Source organism: Argentina silus (genome assembly GCF_951799395.1).
Source record: "Argentina silus genome assembly, chromosome: 1".
NCBI classification, from domain to species: domain Eukaryota; kingdom Metazoa; phylum Chordata; class Actinopteri; order Argentiniformes; family Argentinidae; genus Argentina; species Argentina silus.
This window is the reverse complement of record NC_139655.1, coordinates 21,281,044-21,305,025: the sequence shown is the minus strand read 5'-3', so window position 1 is coordinate 21,305,025 and position 23,982 is coordinate 21,281,044. Positions and strand designations below refer to the sequence as shown.

General features: G+C 41.5%; 3 protein-coding genes across 3 annotated transcripts; 2 read left to right on the top strand and 1 right to left on the bottom strand.

Annotated features, from left to right (window-relative positions):
* Positions 1-849: 849 nt before the first annotated feature.
* On the bottom strand, positions 850-6,081 carry LOC310813830 (low density lipoprotein receptor adapter protein 1). Its single transcript, XM_083682964.1, has 3 exons — positions 5,662-6,081; positions 3,268-4,005; positions 850-2,960 (listed from the first exon to the last, which is right to left on the bottom strand). Exons 2-3 carry the CDS (start codon positions 3,863-3,865, stop codon positions 2,875-2,877), a joined length of 684 nt encoding a protein of 227 aa, XP_083539090.1. The 5' UTR covers positions 3,866-4,005; positions 5,662-6,081; the 3' UTR covers positions 850-2,874.
* Positions 6,082-11,786: 5,705 nt separating this feature from the next.
* Positions 11,787-15,221, top strand: sat2a.1 (spermidine/spermine N1-acetyltransferase family member 2a, tandem duplicate 1). The gene is made up of 6 exons (XM_083673053.1): positions 11,787-11,917; positions 12,285-12,336; positions 12,469-12,552; positions 13,128-13,229; positions 13,462-13,502; positions 13,781-15,221. The coding sequence occupies exons 1-6, from the start codon at positions 11,855-11,857 to the stop codon at positions 13,946-13,948; spliced, it is 510 nt and encodes a 169-aa protein (XP_083529179.1). The 5' UTR covers positions 11,787-11,854; the 3' UTR covers positions 13,949-15,221.
* A 589-nt stretch (positions 15,222-15,810) lies between these two features.
* Positions 15,811-21,053, top strand: tnfsf12 (TNF superfamily member 12). The gene is made up of 6 exons (XM_083682553.1): positions 15,811-16,367; positions 17,628-17,709; positions 19,098-19,154; positions 19,283-19,306; positions 19,469-19,596; positions 19,874-21,053. The coding sequence occupies exons 1-6, from the start codon at positions 16,182-16,184 to the stop codon at positions 20,132-20,134; spliced, it is 738 nt and encodes a 245-aa protein (XP_083538679.1). The 5' UTR covers positions 15,811-16,181; the 3' UTR covers positions 20,135-21,053.
* The last annotated feature ends 2,929 nt before the right edge of the window (positions 21,054-23,982 follow it).

Genomic DNA, 23,982 nt, shown 5'->3' with positions numbered 1-23,982 from the left:
CTAATGGTGCTCTACAGTTGCCAGGTGGTGCTATTGTGCTATGAATCTCTGTGTGGTGTGTTAAATCTCTCTCTCTATCAGTCATAGAGGAGGTGAAGTGTCTGAGACGGCTCCATGTCCAGACTCTCTCTGAGGTCCAGAGACTACATGAGGTTGGCAGGGGGAGCACCAAGCCCAGTGCCAGCACCACTACAGAGGGTTCTTCAGAGGAGTGACCAGGATGCTCTGTGATGGTCAGAACCAGGACTGCAGGATTCAGGGCTGGGTGGTTTATAGTACACCTCTTTGTCTCTGCACAACAGCCATGAGCAAAATGTGTATTTTGTTTAGATCTACATGTAGCCTTATTAAATGACTCATTTTCAACATATCAAGATGTCAATGTTACTGAATAAATTGTGGACTTGACATTGTCTAAGAAACAGGCATCCATTGGATGTACACCACTCTAAAATAAGTACCTATTTGCATGTACAGAACTCTGTAAATGCACTGAAACTGTACCTCTGTCATGCACTACTGTATGGCAGATACCAATGTATGAGATTCTAAAGTACCCTGAGAAATTGGTCCCATGACCCCTGTGAACTTACCTGCCCTCTCACCCAATGATGGAATTCTGTTTTCTTTTAGCCAGATTTAAACCCTGTTAAAAATGGCTTTTGATTAGTTACTGCCTGCCTAGCCCCAGCTTGTCTCATACAGCCATTTGATATAGTACAAGCTGTAGCTTGAAGTTTTGTGACCGAAGTTAGAGGTTTTCATGTTGTGTCATCAGTTATACAGTAAGTGATAGCAAACCCTTGACATTTGTAAATACATACACACACACACACACACACACACAGGTATCATTGTATAAAAGTTTATTCCATAAAATACAAATATTTAAATAATGTACACAATGACAAAACAAGTACATCACTTATGAACATAAAAAACAAGACCTTAAAGCAGGCACTTGTAGACTCTTGAAATAGGGTTGTGCCATTTGTAGTTTGAGATACGTTTTAAAATAAATTCATCCATAAAACATCCATTCGCTGACATAACTTGCCAGTCAAGGACAACATAAAAATAGAGGCATGTTTACTGTAAAACATGCAGATATCCCTTGCTAACCTTTTGCCGTCCATTTGTTGTCCCTAAACGAGTAAATGTAATGGGTTGTGTTCTAAGTGTATAGGGGAGGGCCATTGGTAGTAAAATGTAGACTGCCCCCTGCCCCTCCTTCCATAACCAAGTGAGACTCTTTTATAAACTCAAGAAAGCATCTGCAATCATGAGACTGTATTATGAAATTCTGCTCATACTGTAGACTACAGTCACTTCAAAGAATGAGGCCAGTTGTTTAATCTCTAGTGTGACCTTAACAGTTGTCTGCATGATGTTGTTACAATCTGGAATGCACTGAAGTGGCATGTGAAAAGTGTATGAGGAGAAAGAGAGAGAGTGTGTGTGTGTGTGTGTGTGAGAGAGACAGGTATTTGGGCTTTGGGGCACATTAATGCTACAAATCATGCTGTCAGTTAAGAACAGAGGTGGAGGAAGGAGCTATGGAAGACTCAAGAATTCAAATGTCCCCCATCGGAATGCAGGTGCACGGCTGAACATTCCAAACTGGGGCTCCACATGGGAACACAGTGTTCTACAACACATGGGAATGGCAAGGAGGCATTTGCAGATCATGCCCGAGTGATTTTCCACATGAATGCAAATAATATCGCAATGGTGATCACTGACAAACCAGTTCTAGCAGGATGCTCCACAGTTTAAGGGAAGATTAAATTTGCCTTTTGTCAAGGTGTAGTGCTGTAAACACAGAGCCCCCAGGCCTGTCATTCAAGTCATGGCAATTAATGAACATGAAGAACATTAGAACAAATAAGGAATATGTAACTCAATTTAAGAGTCAATTGAACTAGATGAATGGTAATATATGAAATTAAAGATGGAACAGTGCAATACTTATTGGTTGTGTTTTATGGTGTGGTGCAGCCTAACCCATAGGAAGTGAAAGTGCTCTCGACATACTGTCAATGCATTTACTACATCACTATGCATTAAAAACCATGACAATGAATGCAGCCTAGAGGGTAGCTACTGTATGACAAAACCTGGTTCCTTGTTCTTAATGATTGACACTAATGCCCTATGTATCTTCACACAAACACGTGTGACCTCTCTCTCCCAAGACAAACACTGTTGTCATGTTTCAGGTTCTGAAAAAACAAACAAAAAAGGTTCTCAAAAAACAACTACGTAGAGTTTACTTAGCAGAAGAGGTGGAAGAGCCACATGGTAAAAATAACAGCTCAAGGCTAAAAACAAATGTCTCTGTGAAATAAATAGATAGTGAAATAAGCCAGTTTAGGCCATCCATGGCCCTTTCAAAGATGGATCGAGGGAGGTTGCGGTTTGGTGATATCATTGTCTGGTTCCAGTCACTCAAGTCCTTTTTGCTCCTTTCAGTGAAGTATAGCACTTTGTATAAAACAAGTCCATTGAAGAGGCTATGGAAATGAAGCAGTCCCATCTCCCAACATCTAAAGCCAGTCACAAGTCTCTTTCACTTGCCATGCCTTCACCCAAGCGCCTTATTATTCACCAGTCTTCCAGAGTCAGTGGTAAAGGTAGCTGGTTTCTAACTGCTACAGTCTCAACTGTTCATCACAGACATATAGCCAACTGTAGACTTACTGACTAAGGAAATGTCCCATCCAGAAGAGAGCTCTCACATGTCCAGTAAAGGCCACTTTCCCTCCCTCCCTCCCTCCCTCCCCCTCTCATCTCTTCCCTCCCCACCCTCAGTGCTGTGGTCCCTGGGGGTCTGGTCAGTTTATTTAAGGTGGTCCCGTGCTTGGGGGCTGGGTCTCAGTGCCAGCTGTCAGAGGCAGACCCTCTCCTTGTGATGGCCCTGAGGGGACTGCGAGACATAGAGTTCCTCTTCTTCCAGCGCACTGCAAACATACACAGAGAATAAAGAGTCAGATACACTGGCCTGTATCTAAACTGACTCTCTCTAAAATAGGGAGCACACCTGTGATCTTTGGGGGCTTCCTCTATTTCCTGTATCAGATAAAAGGGAGAGTAGAGGAAGCCTCTATAGACTATTGAGACATACCATAGTATACCATAAGACTATACCAAGTAGATAAAGGCTATCCATAGACAGGCACAGTCATATTCAAGCTTCAGTCTACTAATCCCCCTTGCCCTACCAAACCCAGACCCACTCCCCTTTCTCTTTCACCAACCCCCCCTCACCTTTTCCAAGGCTGACGGGTAGCGTGCAGCTCCTGGGTGTAGTTGGGGTTGATGGCATCTCCTCTCCCCCCTTCGCTCTCACTTCCCCTGGGGTAAGCGTGCCCGCCCCGTCCTGTTGCCAGTCGCTCAGCGCCTGTTGGAAGGAGTGTGCCAGGCAGGCCGTCATGTCCCTCGCCCGCTCTGCCCGGCTACACCAGAAAACCCGACACTGTAACTGCTGCCCGCGCTGCTTGCAGATGTACAGGAAAACGTTGGGCCGTGTGGTATCAGCAGCACAGTAGGCAATGTCCTGGAGGTAGGTTTTGGTGAGCTGGCGCCCCGTGCTGAGCTCCTTGACCTCCACGTAGCGGGGGCGCACCACTAGGGCATGGTCCTTGCTCAGCTTCTTTCCATTTGCTGCCCCTTCCAGCAGGCGGCCTATGGCCTCCTGGGCCTGCTCACGATCCAGGGAGAAGATTTTCTCCATGCCCAGGTAGTGGACCTTGAAGAGCGGGTCGCCGTGAGAGAGGGACTCTGTGCGGTCGCGGCGGAAGTGACGCCTCAGGGCGGCTGGGGAGTTCTTGAGGGTCTGCATGAGGTGGAAGGTACTGAGAGACATGGTGGACTTAGGGGTGGGTTTGGGGTCAGAGGTCAAGGTGGGGGTAAGTGGGTTGTGGACACAGGTGAAGTGTTCTTCAGTCCTCCCAGTTTTCCACTTTTCCTCTTTGAATCTGGTATGGTTGCATTCACTGTCCTGATCTGGAATAGAGAAAGGGGTATTGGAATTAAATTGTTGGCTACACAACACATTAAAACAGCAAACAGTAAAATTGGCAATGCTAACATAATCAACAAATAGCTTGACATACGGATTACATCTGACTAAACAAGGTGACAATAGACATCTCACTTCTAAGGTGAAAATAATATATGAAAATAACTGACATATCTGGATTTGGAAGCAAACTACCCCTTTTACTCATTTGAATTGCATGTTAAGTGAACATTGGGAGACTATGCACTTGGACATGTGTCAGTTCTAAAAGGGGACAGTCAGTACACATTGTACTGAAGTGTGGAAAAAGGGTGACCTTAGCGCCAGACAAGGATCAGTTGCATGTGTGACGCATTCAGAGAGAATATTCATTTACCAGTCACACTACCCATCAAATATTTACAGATAGGCTTGAGGCTTGTCCCTTGTCTTGAAGGGAATTAATTTCTCTCACATTCTCTCTCACACACACACGTCATCTGAGCTGATAAGCTGGAAAGACACCAAAACAGGTGACAGTCAGTTGTGACAAAGGTAAACATCCAGTGAGGTGTACTTTTCCACCTCTAAGTTTCAGACCAGAGACATGTCATTACCATTGGAGGTATCCAGAACCAGGTAAACCTCTGTCTATCTGGCCGTGAACAATAGCCCTCAAATATGCATTTGATTTCACACGATAAACTTTTAAAGTGTGTCATGTGAGAGGGGTAAAAGTGAAGTGTCCACTATATGGGTTAATGTGACCCAACTGAAGGAGGTTATGCAATAGCCGCAGCTGGCCTCCCATTGTCTTCAGAGCTACAAAAAAACACCACTCTCCAATGTGTTCTGAACGACCCGCCATTGTGTTGCATTTTATTTTTTCCCCTTTCTCTTTTCTTGGCCATTATTTCAACATCCTATAGCCCCCTCAGATGTTTCTCTGACCGAGGACCGCCAACTGCTCGGAGATGACCATTGTTAGACGAGCCCCCTTCTCAGGAAACAGCTTTGCTCTACCCCCAACCCCACCACCAACACCCACACCATCCTCCAAATATTTCTCCTTCTAAAAACAATGGTATGCTTTAGTGTGAGTGTCACCTAAGAGATGTAAACTGACCGAGACTCTTGCCTGACACACACACACAGTAATAGCAATCAATATTGACACCTGAAATATTTACAGGTAAAGGACACATGGCAAAGCATGACACACAATGATAAGAATGTAGTCCGAACGCAATTCTACCCTGTGGTTTATTTAGAAATGACACTGTAATTAAAGGAAAGTGTCAAATCCCACGACTGTATCTGATGTAATGTTCAAGACAGTTATGTGATCACTGGTGAATGCAATGGGAGTGGGAATGTCATTATGCTTAAGGACTTAAGCGGTTTTCTTTTCAGTATGCTTATATGGCGCCTAGGATGAACAAAAGGCAGCAGCATTTGAAAGTCTAACTTCACAATCTCACAGGTCTATTGCTATTGCAATTGAAACCAGGCAAAATCAAAATGAGTTAGGCAATTGCATGCAATTGAAAATGTGCCCTACATTTCTTTTTTTATTTAAAATAAAAATCAATAGTAGCATATTGGCACATAAATTGATTGGTCAGACTTTTACCTACAACAGTAGCGTGCCGTGCTCTTACCTGGCCACAGTTTCACGCAAACGATGTCCTCTCTGGCGCTTTAAAAATGTAGATGAACAGGTAGATTATGTTTTCTTATTTGCGTCAGAGAAGTAGGCGAAGTTGTTTCTTAGTCTTGTAGCAAATTAGAATGTTGATTAATAGAATACCAACCAAAAACCTTGTATCGGTTTCCGTACCAGCAACAAAACGTTGGTTCAAGACTCACTCGGTTGAAGCATTAAAATCCGTTCGACCTGAAACTTAGTTCAACATTGACTGCTTAAAGACTTGCAGAGGTAATTACGCTATCGCTTAGACTGAAAGAACGTTGAGTAAAGAATGGTACATCTACTTTGCCAGTTTGGAACGAAACTCAAATCATGCTCTCTTCTCGTCGGCGTGTATGAGACTCATCCGTTGAACTTGAATGACTCACGACTCCCTCTGGAAGAGCGCTTTTGAGCAGCGTAGGCGCGCCTCCAGGTCACGATGAAAGTGGACGAGCATCTGCGTCTGAGAGGGTGTGTGTAAGGTGAGGGGAAGAGCAAATCTATACTGTAGTCTGAGAATGCAGAATTCAAGGACATACACTGCTTAAGGGCAAAGAGCTTGTGGTAGCCCATGTAAATGCACACACAAGAGATTGATAGGACAAGGAAGCATGATAACCAGTGTCATAAACAAATAGAGTGACAATAAATACAGTTAAGATAGGATAGTATATAACATCCAGTAGGCACTTACAGTACTCTGTAAGCTGCATAAATACATCATAATGACACTTGGTATAGTTTTGTAAGCCATTATCATCTAAAAACCTCTTACCTCTTATCAGTACTGGACTGGGTCACAGCAAATTACACTACATTTTCTGTTCTTTTTCATGTATTTATTTTGGGGGCATTTGAACAGTGGTGAAAGAAACACTAAACGGTTGAATGTGTGTGTGTGTGTGTGTGTGTGTGTGTGTGTGTGTGTGTGTGTGTGTGTGTGTGTGTGTGCACGTGTGTGTTACAGGGTGAACAGAACGCCCCTGTTAAAATCTGGGTTTGGCCCAAGAACTGTTAAGGTCTGAACGTCACACCCACCCAAGTACCTTAAAGAACACAGTAGAGCTATTATTGGGCACATGGTGACGTTATGCACCTCATCATCCCTCTTAGGCATACAGTACCCACCCACTACCTCTTGCTTTTCAGTTCTACCAGTGAAAGAGAACAGAGTTGGCGACGGCAAGCATTGACATGACAATGTTTCCTTGCACCCTGTAGCTAGTCATATCAAAGGGGTCAGTGACCTCTGTTTTTGTTTCCATCTCTTATCAACTTCTTCCTGCATCTGTGGAGGAGCAGATAACAAGGTGGTAGGTGGTGTACCAAGAAATCACTGATGCTGGTTTTGCACTGCACTACATCCCATTCTTTAGATAAATGTAGACAGTACACCAGTGAAGGATCAGTGAACTCAACAACTCCATGTACTATTTAATGTTCCAATCTATGATGGGGACACCACTATGAAAATAACTTGCCAAGATTGTTGGCAGGAGCAAACAAAACTAACCCTATAAAGAGCCCATTGTGGATGTTCATCCTCCATGCCAATTTTTGAAGAAGACAATCTGAACAATATTCACTGAACTTACACTTCTTATCAAGTCAAACACTTGTCAAACAAATGGGAGATATACATTTTACACAGACTTCATGGCTCTAGTTTAGATGGTTCGGTAACTAAATCTGAGCTTCCTTCAGATAGCATTTAGTTATCCTAATTATGGTATTCATAATTACAATCTAATTAGAAATGTAGATTTGTAAATAAAGGTTAATATTGTAGATAATGAGATCAGGAATGACTTGATTAATTAAAAGGTGACACAGCCTCTTTACAGTGACCTTTGACACAACCATGGGGTAGTATTATACTGACTTTCAAATGAGGTGTGCTTTTTTCAGCAAAGTCATCTTGTCAACTGCATAACAACAAAGATCAGTCTAGAAGTGTCACATGTTTATGTGGTGGTTTAGTTGAATAACCTAACACAGTACTCCGGCCCACCTCCATATGTTTTCTAGAAAGTCTTCTTCCAACAGGAGTATACTTTTAATAGGCCTACCTAATCAAAGTGGTAAAGTCCCCTCAAAACCTCCGCCATTATGTTTTTTGCAAATTAGTTACAAAAAAAGGGAAATTGGATAAAGGCTTGGGATTAAAACATGAATGGCCACTATGATTTGTAGCTCACAACACACCATACAGCCTGCATGTTTACTACAAAGCAGATGAGGCTTTGCTGAATAACAAGAACCTGCCTATTCCTAGCATTCTTAATCATTCCTGACGAATTTCTTCTTTGCTTTTGAGGAATTGCCACAAAGAGGGTTTAAACAGTAATATTACATTTATTTTGTCTTATTTTCCCATTATTGGTCAAAAATCAAAATACCCCAAAACAACACTAGGCAATAACCACCAGACAGTGTTATATCACATTTAGCAGTGAAAGACTGTTATCTTTGTTATGGTGCCCAATCTCGCTCATACACACTCAAAACCCACTTAGTCACACACTGTCTCTGGCCCATGGCCAAGCTGTCCCCCTTTGAAGAGTCTTACTGTAAGCTCAATGAACATTCATGAACAACATGAAGGAACAATTTCCTCAGGATGTTGCTATGCTATTTGCACCCTAGGCCTACCCTACCTACAGCACATGCCTGTATCACAGATAGGCCCTTTGAAATGTTTACTTACGGGAATAGAGAGGGACCTCTGATGTTTTGTTTAATTACTGTAGTACTTAAACACTACTTTATGAAGCAGTGTGGAGTGATATATCGCACAGGGTTGTATATTGTTGACCTGTTGTAAACGCTGGTGGCTTTAAAAATTCAATGAGGACCTGGCAGCTATTGATAAATAATGACAGTCTTGTCATTACTTCACATTGAAGTTGTAATGTTGCAGCTGTCTCAGATACTCTTACTGCTGACTGAAACAATTAGATATGTTGTTATGTTGCATTCAGTAGCCTAAATAATTATTTATTATTTGTAAAAACGACTAATGTTAAGGCTACAGTAGCCTACTTGTAGTACAAAGGTGAGATCCCGCGCACTGTCTGGATTAGGGAGCTGAAGTGATAATGTGCACGTTCCCAAGGAGCATATTTGTTTCACCAGTTCAACGAATTGTTTGTCTTGTTTACAATAGCAACACATTCAGAATCATGTCTATGTTATCTGTAAACAAATGTATCAACAGCTGCCGGGTATAATGAAAGATGTGTACCCACATACACGGTTGTAGGAAAAGCCTGTATGAGATGGCCCGGGCTTTTGTCAATGGGTGCACATGGTTGTAATTCCTGGGAGTAGCCTTTTATTTGTATATGTTTATTTTTTTTACAATTGTATTTCACCTTTATTTATACAGGTCTTATTTACAATGACGACCTGTTTATAATAGACCTATCAATTATAGTCTAATCAATAACACGACATATTAGCCTATTCATTTAACTGGATTTGGAAAAATAATTTACTTTACCACTGGATTATTGTTAAGAAAACGGGCAATCAATGGATTATTGTTTAAACAATGTTCGGCGACCAGTACAGAGAGTGACCCAACCTTCCTGTGTCACACGACTAAACCTGTAGGAGTAGGGGTGCAGACGGGCTAAATAAACAACCGCCTGCTCGGCCATGTATCGCACTTGTACGGCAGTGACACACGACGACTGCACATATCCTAATATGGTTTACAGATGGCGTTTGGACTAGCTGTGGAGTAGAATGAGTGGGACTGTATCGGCGGTTTTCTTCTCTCTATCTTGCGGCATGGTTGCGTCAGCCTCATGATGAACTAATTTCCTCTTTCTTCCCAGAACAGTCATCAGACGCTGTGAATGTTTTCATAAACTGTTAGGTTAAGTTAGGAGTGTAGAAGAATAGGCTAGATTCAAACCTTTGATGAGTGGTTTCAGGGGAATTCCTTTACTTCTCACCATTTTCTTTCTCTCATAGTACTAGTACAGTACTACCTTATTTATTTTTACTCAATACTAGGCCAACTTAAAGTATTGTATCTCAGGTTCTGTCCTGATATGGCCTGCACAAGATATTAAGCAGAACACCCAAGTTTTAAGTAATATGTAATTAATAGGTAATTATGGTTATCATTTAAAAAAGGAAAATCGTTATTGAACCCTGCAATTCAGTGAAAAGGTGAGAGAGAGACCGAGAGGGAGGGAAGGAACTTTTTGTTTAGATTTAATTTTATGGTGCACCCCTTGATTTGCTTTAGTTATGTCATAGATTTGGTGATGATGGTGATGACTAAATTGCAATGAAAATTCTCTTTAGCTCAGAGACCAATCACATCACAGACTAAACAGGAAAAGGAGGCAGCTTCCTGTGCAGGCCAAGGGCTCCCAAATTATTTGTGAGTGCATCTATCACAACACCAGTCCCCCCCAAGTGGGCACATAGAATTTCCTACCCATTACAAAATATATCTGAGCTTGGAATAAAATTGTGAATGTAATTGACACATAGGTTACATACATTGCAATCAATATTATCGTAATATAGTTTATTTTATTTGAGAAATACGTAGTAGATAGTAGTCTACAGCAGTGGTGCCTAGATCTCGTGTGTACCTTGACAATGTGCAAATCAGAACAGTGGCTATAACGCCTTGAGTAGATTAAGGAAATCTGAAAGAAATAATACAACCTACTAACTTGGGTGAAACTGTTTCTCCAATTTGACATTCAGGAAGCCATTGAGATGCCTCTACTCAGAAATAATAATAATGAAAAAAAAAGGAAATCTCAGAGAAATTAATGGTGTGGGCACTTTAAATAATTTATTAAATTTTTATATAGGCCTTACATATAACATAACAAATATACATGTATTATACATTTACATTTGAAATAACGATATTGAATGGAAGGCAGTTTGCTGATTTTGTGGAATTGTGAAGACATATTTTCTAGTCATATCGTACTGTAGATATCAAGACATTTTCCTTTATGTTTCGTTTTTCTGCGTCCAACTGGAGCTGACCTATTACGCCAACTTGGTTATGAGTAACTTTGTATTCCACTGAAAGCGCCACTTTTCTCTCACTTACTCACTGTTCACACCCGTATTCTTTACAATGTTTCCATTTCTAAATGCTTTAGTTCTGAAATGCGTCTATACAGACCAGAACTGTCTCGCGCGCACGTCATCGCCAGGGCTGGAACCTGATGAAAAGGGTGGCAAGCTCCCATTTGCTTACGACGAATGAAAGAAACAACGGTAGTCAGTCCAGAGAGCCAAACCCCCTCCCAGGCTTAACGTGGGTGCTGTTTTTAGACACAAGTCGCCATTTTTAAGGGCAAAATCCTGCAATGACAGCTTCGAAATAAGCACTCCCCCGGCCCTCCAACCCATTTCCTCCCCACCCTGTAGCCTGGTCAATGCCCTGGACTGTGACCAATCTCACTCTTGTATTTTTAGCTCCAAGCGTCAACCCTTTCCTATTTTAGACTTTAAGACTGTTAGTCTATACTTTTTAAGCAGATGGCGATATGACAATCATAATTCATAGGGCTTTGTGTCATAGGTGACTAGACGAGCGACAATACACTAAAAACTATTTTTGTTTCAGTGTTGCAAAATGGACGTCTCAGCAGACAGAATTTCCCATAGGTTAAGATTTATGAGATCATTTTACGGGTTATTTCTGGCACCGTTATCTGTGCGTCATTACAGACTGCAAAAAAAATAATCTAAAGAGTGCCTGCCACTTTTGTAAAATTCAAGAGTTATAAATCGCCCTAATGATCATCTCATAAACACGCACACACACAAAGTGCAAAGTGCATGAACCACATTTTATTTCATAAAGGAGGCGTACTTAAATTGGAAATCACGGTACGTCGGCAACATGTTTCTTTTGATTACAAATGCCACATTTTTGTATAACAAATGTATATGATTTTGAGATCCTTTTTTTTTCTCTCTCTACGTGATTTGGACAACGATTTGGAGGGTCTTTGTTGGGAACTTCCCACGGTCACCACCTCGCGCACTGAGGGCGCTATAAGTTATTATTAACAGCCTCTTAGCCTACTTTATCTCCCCATCTTTCTAGTTACCGGATCATAGTTTGGAGTGAACATTTTCTACGTCGCGGCTGTATATGTGATTAAATGGATTTTAGTATTCGTGCTGCAACCGTCGAAGACTGCAAAGACATCGCGCGGATGATCTTGGTGAGCTGTCAGGTTACTGTAGCCTACCGCGTGTTTGGTGTTTTGAATTTGACGACAATTGAATGACACAGCAGCCAAGAAATTATATTTGCATAGACATATTGCGTCAGTTTTAAGACGTCGTCGTCATAAGAAATTGAATGATTCTTTTATGCTGACTGCTGTTACAATATATTATTTTTTACGTCTGGCAAATGTATCCTCCTGATGTTTGTTCAGTGAGGTGATGATTCGTCAAACGTGTCCAGGGTACTGGATGTTTGTTACAATAGTGCCAGTCCTAATCATAGTTGTTATTTATTAAATCCGTCATGCCGTTTGATATTAATAATTATTGTGCATTTTATGGCCCTATATGTGTCCCCAGGAATTGGCTGAATATGAGAAAGTGTCTGACCAAGTGAAAATTACTCAGAGAGGTAGGGTGCAGTTCCAGCTATGTTTTTGTTTTATTGATATCAAAGACTTGCTCTTTACTTAAGCCATAATGTGTATCACTGCACATTTGTATGACTTCATGAACTGTTCTGTCTATCAACTTCTCTGTCCAGATCTGGAGCAGGATGGGTTCTCCAAAAACCCGTTCTTCCATGGTATCATCGCTGAGGTACCCGAACAACACAGGACCAAAGAGGGTCAGAGTACAACTAATCCTGTTCACAGTTTCTGTGTGCTGACCAAATGAGTATATACCAAAACTAGTGGGAAACCTTCCCTGTTGTTCTCTATCACCAGGACCTGTGTCTTAATCAGTTCTTACTGTTACTTAACCACGCCCATTGCAGAGTTTGCCACTCTCATTTATCGCTGTTTACATAAGAGGCTGACATCTTTTTTATGAGACCACCAGAATGGGAAAATGTGCTTTCCAACTGCTGCCCAGACTCCATTTTCCTTCCATGACACATCTCATTTTCCACATTCAGAACCAGCCTGTCCACCTGGTTAATTTCTTTAACAGCAACTCAAGTCTGATCGTGTGTGTGTGTGTGTGTGTGTGTGTGTGTGTGTGTGTGTGTGTGTGTGTGTCTCTGTCTGTGTCTGTCTGTCTGTCTGTCTGTCATGCACACACATTGTGAGTATGTTTTAAATGTGTGTGTGTGGGGGCATTGTATGTGAGCATAATGAGCAACTTGTGAGTGTGTTTCTGCACCGTGTCTATGATGGAGTCCTGGCTTAGGCGTTAACCATAGTTCCCGTTTGTTTGCAGGCCATGCCAAGGTTGGGTATGCCCTGTACTTCTACACCTACAGCTCAATTAAAGGGCGGGCTGTGTACATGGAGGACTTATATGTGATGTCGGAGTTCAGAGGTCAGAAAGCTCCTTGTCTACTTCTGTTTCATCAAACTAGAGAAGAGAGAATACCTACATTGAGACTTTGTAGTTCCATTACCCTGTCATAAACCTCTTGAACATTTGTTAAAAACTGGCATTACAACTACTGCCAAATGTTATTTTGGTCCTCTACAATATATTTAAAAAGCTACCCAATTGCCATTGGCATTGATATGTCATTTACCATTTGTATTTCTTGGTGTTCCAGGTAAAGCAATTGGGAAGGCACTGATGAGCAAGGTGGCCCAGGTGAGTGAAGCTTTTGGCCATGTCTTTGTTATATAAAAAGGAACTAACTAACTAATTGTAACTAGTAATGATGTGGTGTGAGTGTGTGCGTTTGTGCGTGCACTTAAGTCTATGTGATTTGTTGTCTGTGACACATTTACTTTCATTGTGTGACAGCCTGTTACACACATGTTTGTTATGTATACAAATGATGTGTGCATGAAATAACCTATACTTGAAGCATTTCCTTTCCTCTCTTTGCCTGTTCCATGTTGCTGTGGCTCGGCCCTCTTCTCAAGTTGGGCCTAGCCGCCGGCTGCACTCAGCTCAACTTTACGGTGCTGGACTGGAACAAACCATCTCTGGACTTCTACCTCAGCCAGGGGTGCTGGGACGTAACTGCGGACATGGGCTACCACTGCATGCGCTGTGAGGGAGAAGCACTGGAACACCTGGCACAGCCCTAAAATCCCCCCGCTGGGATGACTTCTTGACCTTTGCAATAAAGAGGTCAACCTACACACATGCAGGGATAGAGAACCACTCAAAGGCCCTGTTCTAATACATTGAAAGTGCATCCTTCATTTCCTTCCTTGACATAATCATTGATCTGATTGAATAGGTGAAAGAGAGGGTTACATTACCTAGTTAAAACCTATTCAGTTATTGCCAGATCACTGATTAATTCATGGATGGGGAAAGAATGGATTTTATAGTATATTAGAACAGGCCTAACACAGTGCAAAGAGGTTCTACATGAACGGGGTATTAATTATCGTATAGTGTTTGGACTCTGTTATCTGTTGTGACCTATAGCACCTTCCCTGGACTTAGATAAGACACCTTTTGTATTATGAGAATTCTGGTAACAGGAACCAAAGAGACCTGTCCAACTCACTTCAAAAACTTTAAAAATATATAGATATCAGATGGTGAGCAATAACATTAATGAATGGTTATTCAAATGTTCATATAACATTAGCTCATATTTTCCATGAACAACACATCACAATTGCACTATAAACTAAGCAAAACTATTTCTTATCGTGACACTGCTACAGTAGATCATAGATCAACCATACCAGGTATTGTATGTTTGTGCCCACTGAAAATACACAGTGTTTCTGTCAATGTAAATCACTACCTACATAGCTGTTAATTGTAGAGTAATGATTCTGTGGATTGGGCTTGATGCCAGATGTAATAATAGTTCCTGTTAGTTCCGATAGTTCCATGGTATCAATCTTGCTGTGTGACTAGATAGATATGAGACAACTCAGACTGAAAACCTAATGTTGATGTTCATTTCATTGTTATATTTCAGTGTTAAGTATGTCTGTAAAACTGCTGTTTGTGTGTTTTCAGATGTTTTGTGCAGTCACACTCTTTGTGGAATATTTGACATTCCTTTATGGTTGGTGGATAACAACACACATATGTAACTCCTTAATAAAGTTATCACTTTGTGTTTTTTTGTCTGTCAGATGCAAATGTTGCCGTTGTTATACATAGAAATGTTATTTGAGGTGATGTCACTGGTACAGTGTTGCAAATTATTTAGAACAGAGTTCACTTACTCCTACCAACATTGCCATCCTGCTACAATGTAACTCAATTTGTTGCACTTTGAAACCCCGGTGTGAAAGTTATTTTTTGTGAAGGCCATCACACATCATGTCAGGTTGATCAAACAAAGCTTGACTGTCTGCATTGCACACTGTCAAATAAAGTGGTCTGCCATTATAATTGTTTGTTCTGTGTCATTTATTCCCATGACTCAACTGCAGCTGTTCAAAGGGGCAATGCATACTTGCTTTAGAGGTGTCTTATTAAGGGCATATTTTACATATTATTACATATAAAGTATTGTCAATATTTGTGAGAATAACCACCACGATGTCTCTGCTTACATTATGTCAGTTCTCTCACCCTACTTCCGTGGCCCTAGGAACAATTAATGTTTAGCCCTGACACATCATTGAAGGCTGTAAATGAATGATGCAGGTCAAGCGCTGCCTACGGATAGCACCTTATCTAACCCTATACACCAGTGCCACCTTGTGGCCACGTCTGGAACTAGTCAGTCCTTCGACATCGAGAGTGCAGTCCCATCTTTCAGTAAAAGTTTTCATGGAGCAAGTTTAGTGCGTCTCACGCTTTATTGCACATTGTTTTTTGTTTTAGCGTGCATGCAAATTGTGCGCTAGCTGAAGAATTGCGTGTCCCACATGAAAATTTCCAAAGGGCTGATGCGAGGGTTCATGATAATACGTGGTCTATTCCAGATATGACCCCCAGCAAGCTACAAAGCAAAAGACAAGGAAGTTGACTCAACGAATCAAGTGGAAGAAGGATGCAATCGTTGTTGCAAGCCTCATCTTTGCACCCTGCATATTTTTCAATTTTGCGCATTTGGATATGACCTGCAAACCCGACAGTCTAAAGAATGGAACTCTTTAATGCATTGTCATAGGCAAACATATTAGCTAATTAGTTGCTGTATTCAAGCTCGATAACCTTGAAAACCATGCTATTCTTTCTCCTAGCATATGAACTAAAGTTTTACAAATCAGGCTATTGATATCCACACTTGCGCGCCTGCAGAGAATAGGTGCATTTGGATAGAAATGTCCTGCAACATGAGTCGTTGGAATTAAATGAAAATGCGAATTTCGGTAAGTCTGCGATGGTAACCGGGCAATGTGCATGATCATGCATCGAATTCTGCAGAGGAGAAGAGTGCGCAAACTTCGATTTGTCTGGGCATCTATGGCCGTGGTAGCGCTATCGCTCGCCGCCTGCAGCGCGCTGTTTACGGCGTGGACTTGGCGACAAACACGGGACCTGTCCCAGTCCTTTAAAACTCTCCAAGAACGACTAGAGCAGGTGAGTAGTCGTTCTATGTAAATTATTTACCAGCGCACTTTCAATGCATGCATGAATATACCCGCTATTGTATTTTAACAATAACTATAATCTTTGAAGTGATCGAAGTGTGTTATGCAACTTTGTGTCTGTGGTAACGGGAATCCTCGTGGGGGACTATGGAGAAATGCAAAGCCGCATTCCCCTCTCTCACTCCACAGCCCTGTGGTTACATTGTACACAAATAGCGGCCGCCTCTCGGCTGGTGTTCTATGGTCTGCAGTTTTATTGCTTACCAATAAGTGCGCTCAAGCCAGAGAGTTATTGCTTATTTTGCGTCCTGTCTCCTGCCAAGTTTAATCGCTCTACTGCCAGTTGTGCTCCAATTTTAGCCCAATTTACTGGAAACCCTTGATTTCTTGGCTTGAGCGCACAGTATAGCCAACTGACTTTGTACTGAAGCATTGAGCTGCGTAAAACATTAGTCTAATTGTGGTTAAGCGATTTGCAACATGTATATTAGGCTATCAGACAGAAACAAATATGCATGACAAAGGAATTCTACGTAATGGTTTCAAATGGCATTGTAATAATGGACGCACCATGCCTTGGATTTAAAGTTGGTTTCATAATTCAAAATAAATCTGAGATGCAGACCATATGCATTATTATACACATAATTTGACACATAGAGCATTACGTGTGACAGTCCCAGCGGCTTGATTATGTCCTTTGCCAACATGGGCAGTCGATCCCACTAAATACAGTATAACTCTCAAACACAATTGCTCAGTCTATCAAACTAACCCTAACGTCTCTAACTTCACAGTAGCCATATGTTGAAAACTACCCCCCCCCCCCTCCCCCCATTTCAAACAATAGGCCCCCTTTGGCATATAGGTATAGTAGGCCCCAGCTGAAGGTGGAGAAAGTTTGCTGGCTTGACAGAATTCAACATTTCTTTCCTTCTCTGCTCTCAGCAGGGGAGTTAAGAAATTTCAGGAATGTGAGGCACTAAAAACATGCATTAGGTGTTGCAACCAGTTTAGGAGGAAGTGGTTGACCTATTATAAGCCTAACATTGCAGCAGGAGCCAGATACTGGAATGTTTGTTTATGTGGTTGGTTGAAATCTTCTGTCTGTAAATTTGCTACATAAGCCAATTAAAACACCATAATGAACTTTGCCACAATAAACTTGACTGTCTTCATTTGACAATATCATTCCCTCTCTTTCTCTCCTTCTTTCTATCTCTATCTCTCTCGCTTTCTCATGCCACAGGTGAATACTCAGCGGAAGGCCATCGTCCAACTCATTCTCGAGAAAAGAGAGTTGCTGGCGGGCCAAAGAGTGAAGAGAGATGGTACTGAGAGTGTATGTGTGTGTGTTCTTTTAGAGCAACATTTAACGTAAACAGGGGAATCTTGGCCCACATGGCAGGCTGGTTAGGTCCCGTGGACGTGGGCACCCGCTGCTAAAAGTTGACACAGGAAACAGTAGGCAGCTGGATGACTGATTCAGAAATTACAGGTCTGCACTGGACAGACTCGAACCCAGAAAACCCGCTGGCATGAGGAGTTAGCACAAATCGCACGCTTTAGGGACCAAAAGTGATTTTATTCTTGACAAGCCTAACACAGCTATGATTTGTTGTGAAGTGGTAGGGTCATTTTTGATTACTAGTCATTGGATTATAGGCTGTACACACGTCATTAGTGATTTATGCAACCTGTGACCAACAGTGAACTGGGTTCAAATGTAACTTTTTTACAAAGAGTAGGTTTGTCAAGAGTGGACAAGTGTCTGTTCAGAAGCTAGATGCATCACAAAGTATGCTCTGTCTGTCCAAGTATGAAGATGCACATACCTAATGAACCACATTATTCATTTTCTGAAACCCTAACCATAACCCTGAAATCCTAGTAGGTTATGAGATATCTTAGTTCAGTTTTGACTGACAGTCTCCTTAACAAAATGATACCCCTTTCCTGCTCTGAAGGCTGAAGGCTCACCCATAGCAAATCTTCACTCTATGGGGTCACCCACCTGCTAGTCATTTTAGCAGGGGCACAATTTTCCACTGAGGCCCCCCAGTGTGTGTTTCTCTATTCTGGAACATATCTGATCTCACAGTGCATATACAGACAGTATTGTGGCAGTATCAGGGTCTGCAATCATTCCCTCTTGGCTAGATACTGGAGCTAAAACAAACCACAGGAGAACAACGGGGCCACTCATTCTTCCTCCCCCATTTTTTTCGAGATGTATTTTATTTATCGTATTTATTTGAACGGTGGCCATGGTTGTTGCTCTTGACTGTCTTTACAACTCCTCTCTGTCGTTCGTCTCTGTCTCTCTCTCTTTCTCTCTCTCTCTCGCTCTCTCTTTCTCTCTCCCCCCACCTCTCTTCTCTCTCTCTCTCTCTCTCTCTCTCTCTCTCTCTCTCTCTCACTCATATTCAGTATTTTTTAGTTGACTGGAACCAGCTGGCACTGGAAATAAGGAGAACAGAAAAGTACACTCACTCACTGAAAACAAGAGTAAACGGAAAGATATTGTAGCACGAGAAAGGAAATCCTTCTCCATCTGTTATAACCATTAAAAAAGGTGGAGGCTAAACGACCACAAATTAATACACGATGGCTGCCGCGATACAGCTGTGACCAATGACATTATCTTCACTTGGATAGAAAGCCTCTGAATTTTTCTCTGTCACTTTAACTTGTATTCTCTCTTCCTTCCCTTTGCAAGGGGGAACTGGAAAAGGGAAGATTGGAAATGGAAAAAAAGTGGCTTCTCATTTTGAGAGTAAGTGAGTTGACAGATTCTCCTTGTGTTATAATGTAGCATCTGTTTAAGTGGTTTCAATCATGCACCCCCTATTAGATTGCAGTTATAAAATCTTAATTGTCCTTCTCCCTCTCTCTTTCCACTAGTAACCAAAGAAACGTATGAGAAAGGTGAGCCCTATGAAAATGGATGATGACGTTGACAATTTTGGATTTTGTGCTGGCTTTCAATGCTCCTCTCATGTTATTATATTGACTTGACCGTTTATATATGTGTGTAACAGTTGTGTGTGTGTGTGTGTGTGTGTGTGTGTGTGTGTGTGTGTCTTGCAGTGGGATTGGATGGTGTGATAAAGGGATGGAAAGAGGAGGTTTTGAATATGAGCAAGGCTGTGAGGTACAACACAGAGGCAGGCACATTCACAGTGGAGAAAGCCGGAGTCTACTTCCTGTACTGTCAGGTGAGCGTCTGGGAGTTGTAGTCATCAGCCTCCTTAAACAACAAAGACTAAGAGATTCCAGTTGCAACACTTGTTGAATAACAGACTGCTCCTTATACTGTATCTCTTTCGCTGTCTTTCTCTCTCTTTGCAATCCTTTTCCTACTCTGCCACTTTCATCATCCCTTCTTTCCTCCTTCCATTTTCTCTCTTCTTCCCTACCACCCTCTCTCTCTTTACCTTTCCATATTCTCTCTCTCTGTTTCTCTCTCTCTCTCTTTCTCTCCATCCGTGCCAGGTGTTGTTCAATGAGAACCAGTCTCCGTACGTGAAACTGGATGTAGCAGTGACGAAGAGCCAGCGTCAGCAGAGGCTGCAGTGCATGGAGGGCTACGGGACCACCCCGGCTGCAGGTCCCCACCTGTTCCACATCCAACCCTGCCAGGTGTCTGGCCTGCTGCGGCTTGACAAGGGGGCAGAGCTCCAGGCCATCACTGGCCCCGCTCACGGCCTCCACACTGCAGGCAAACACTACTTCAGCCTCTTCAAGGTCAACTGAGCTGGCGAGTGATGGAGATACAGTCGAGGGGGGGACCATTCAATGGAAGCATTTTGCCTTACTACAACCTATATCAATGAGATGCCTTAATGGCCTGATTTGTTTTTGTTGTGAAATATCTGGATCATCGTATGAATTACAGGATTAATAGTGGATTGTATTAGTGACAGATACAATATGTATTCTTTTTAAAGACAGACATTGTGAGGAAGACTTTAAATGGATACTACATGCACTTCTAGACTAGACAAAAAGCCCTACTTCTGTCATGGAAAATGTTTTTGGAATGTTCTCTAGAGTATATCCCTGGATCAGTTGATGAGTGCTCTGTTGGAAAGAACAGAATAAGCAGCGATACCTGACTTCTCAGTAAATGGGACTTGGCCAGAAGAGACCAGAGAACCGACCCATGGTGAATCCCTGAGGATAGATGGCAGACTACTTGTGGTAGATGAGCTCGATTTTCTGAAGTGCTATGAATGCTTTGTACATTACATAAGCCCTGAATCTTAAATTGTAATCCTTACGTATGTTTTAGCAGCCTAATAGTGGACTTGGATGTACAGCACCTTTTCTTCATAATGCTCCTCCATACCAACATAATTGTATAGTCTCTGCATCTCAACCTGTTTTGTCCAGTGAACACTAACATAGCCTGTAATATCAGTTTCAGACACAGGTATTCAGTACTACTGTAGTATCACATTGCAGTATGTTACATGATTTTCAGAACAATGATGTACAAAAGGTGAAAATAGAGATCTTGAGAAGAAATGGCATAGTTGAATGAAATTAATTTTATATTTTTTTAATTACAATACCCATTACTCATTCATTCCCAGCAACATGCCATAACAACCCTAATATGCAATTTTTCAGAAATATTTTTGAAAACTATACTAACAGATTATTTCTAGCAGGTGGTTTATCACTCCTACTCTTGTTTATACTCCTACTCTTGTTAGTCTGTGTGGGACCACATTGGTTTCTTTTCAGCACTTTACCACAGTAAATGTCGTGTTATCCTGGTTTTCAGCTCAAAACAACTCAAACTCAAATTCTTCGTCATGAGATCACGAAGGAAAATGTGGTATTGCAATGTAGACACACAGTTTTTCCTGTTTGATTTCCGAAACGTTCTCCACTTCCCCTTTGTATCTACCGCACTCCCCCCTTTGCACCTCATATTTCCCTTTCAGAAGGACCTCTCAATACACACACACACACACACACCAGACACAGCTCCCAACTCTCACTTCCTGAATCTGAACCCAAATAGCTGAAAATCTTTGAGGAAAAACACTCCCTTCTTGCAAACACCCCAGTTTTTTAAATGTCAAAGTTTACTGCCATCTTAAAAAAACATATTTTGCACAAAGTGGTCTTTCCCTAACAAAGCCAAACAAATATGGCAAAGTTGAAGGGAACTGAGGAGAAATTGTGTGTGTTTGCAAAATGATGTGTGTAATTCTTACTTCCCTATTCTAAACCATGTTTCCCTTGATCACATCACTGTATTGCTGAATAGAATGAGTTAACCAAGGTTCAGCAGCTCTTTAATCATCATGACTCACTCCATGTATTTGATTGTCGTCACCTGTGATTCATGGCACTGCGGGTATCCAAGGTCTGTGTGTAAGTGTGTAATGCAGGGAGGACTACAGGACACTACTGATGTGCGTCACCATCTCACAGTACTACCCCACACCGTTACCCACACACCTATACAGAGACAGGATGATGATCTCAATGCAGTCCCATGATCACTGAGTCAGTGAATGTATACATTTGGCTGATGATGCTGCAAGGGTTGACATCACCCATCTATGGACTTTGATTTGAATATTGTTCTGTTCTTATTCAAGTATCCACGCATTTGTGTTTTCATTTAACTTGATTTTATTACAAACAAAAACCAAGAATAAAAGAGACGAGATGTATCATTATTGACATGTTTCACTGCCACTCATCGCTTGATCACAACATACACAGTGACACAACATACAGAGAAATAAAAACAAACACAAAATCTAAAAAATAGAACAAAAGAAAAGAGAAGTGCTTCATTTGACAGAACATTTAGTTAAGGGGTTGCAAAATATGTCCTATGAAACGTTATCAGTGAAATGTATTCAGACTCTTCACTTGGAGCACCAGTGTAGAATATCCAGGGATTAGGGAAATAAATTAACTTTTCTACTCTAATTATTTGAAAGAAAGTCCAAGCCTAACTACAAGTGGACTATTTCAACTAGCATTTTCAGGGTTGACATCTGATTAATTCTGACTTATGACTTATCAGCTGTTTAAGGCGTACTTGTTCATACAGTATATAAAATGTACTCAATTCTACTAACAACCTCTGAGTTTCCAGAGAATAATGAATGTACTTTTACTGGTGTTAGATAATACATTTAGTCATCATTTAGTCTCTCTTAATGCATTTAGGGTTACATATGTGGTCTATAATATATGTATGTTATTTGCAAGCTCCAAATCTAGAATGTAAGCAAGAAAGATGTAGTATATGTTATTTCCGAAGTTAGCTCAACCTCTTCGTTTGCTTTCTCTTGTGATTATAAGAGGTCTTATATAGAGATGCATTGTGCACCGAACACACAAATATTCATTATCTCAATTTTTCATTTGGTAGAAGCTCTTTTCAATAGTAACAGCAAAGACAACAGCAACGCCAACGACAACAATAATGATCATAGTCGCAGTGACAAGAGTAAAAACACAAGAGTACACGAATGAGCTAAGTTTAAATATGCAAAGAATATCACAGAATTCATAGAAAGAAGTAGAAACTCGAAAAAATTAAACAGGGTAAAGGACTGATTGAGAGGAGGAGAAGAGCAGGAAGGGAGAGCCATACAGAAGGGGGTAGAGGGGGGCAGGAGACAGGAGGGTGGGTCAGAGTAGTCCAGGTGTATTTATAACACTATGAGTTGCTTATGAAAGGTTATGAACATTCATAGGGGTACTAAAATTAACCATCTCATCATTTTCAGGCCTTGTCTGAACCAGCACTGGACTTCCCATCCCGTTCCAAAACCACAAAGCTTTGCACTGTGCCCTGTGACCGATGAAAACATACACTGGGATACCTGCCACCTCATTCAGACCAACAAATGTGATGTTATTCTTACTTGAACAATCAGGTCAACTTAAAGGGGAAATGAGACTAGAGCTTCTGCCACATTCAGAACCTCCACAGTCCTATAATACCTGACATGCTCGAATGGGGTGAATGGTTCAACGAGCCCCATAGAGAAAACAGCACTGAAAATACTGTAGGCACAGCTTGATAACACAAGATCTTTCCTTCCACGAGACAGCATATCGTGATAAGCATGCTTCAAAGGATGGATTGCAGGTGTAGCGTGAAGGGAGAAATGGTTCACATGTTAAATCATGCAGCTTCCTGTCACTGGAGTTATTAAGAGAGTTTCTGTAGAAGTTGTGGGTTCTACTGTAGGTGTCTGGGCTGAGGTTCTGTGAGTGGTAGGTATGAGGATAGAGAGGTTCTAGATTTCAGAACTTCACTAAGAGCGGAGACTTTTATGAGCAGGCTGCTTGTGAGGAGTATTGGTTTGAGGCAGACACGAAGAGACTGAGTAGGAGAAGGTATGTGACAGCATGGACCACTTGTGATTGTGTGTGTGTGTGTGTGTGTGTGTGCATATTCACAGGGAGTGTATCTGAGAGGACAGTTTGTGGATACTGTGGTGTGTATGTGTGTGTTATAATGTGTGTGTCTGCTGCATCTACAATAAGTATTGTAGACCCTTTGCCAGAAAGACATTAGTAAATGTTAATTCAGTGTGCCTGTTAGTTGGGGTTTT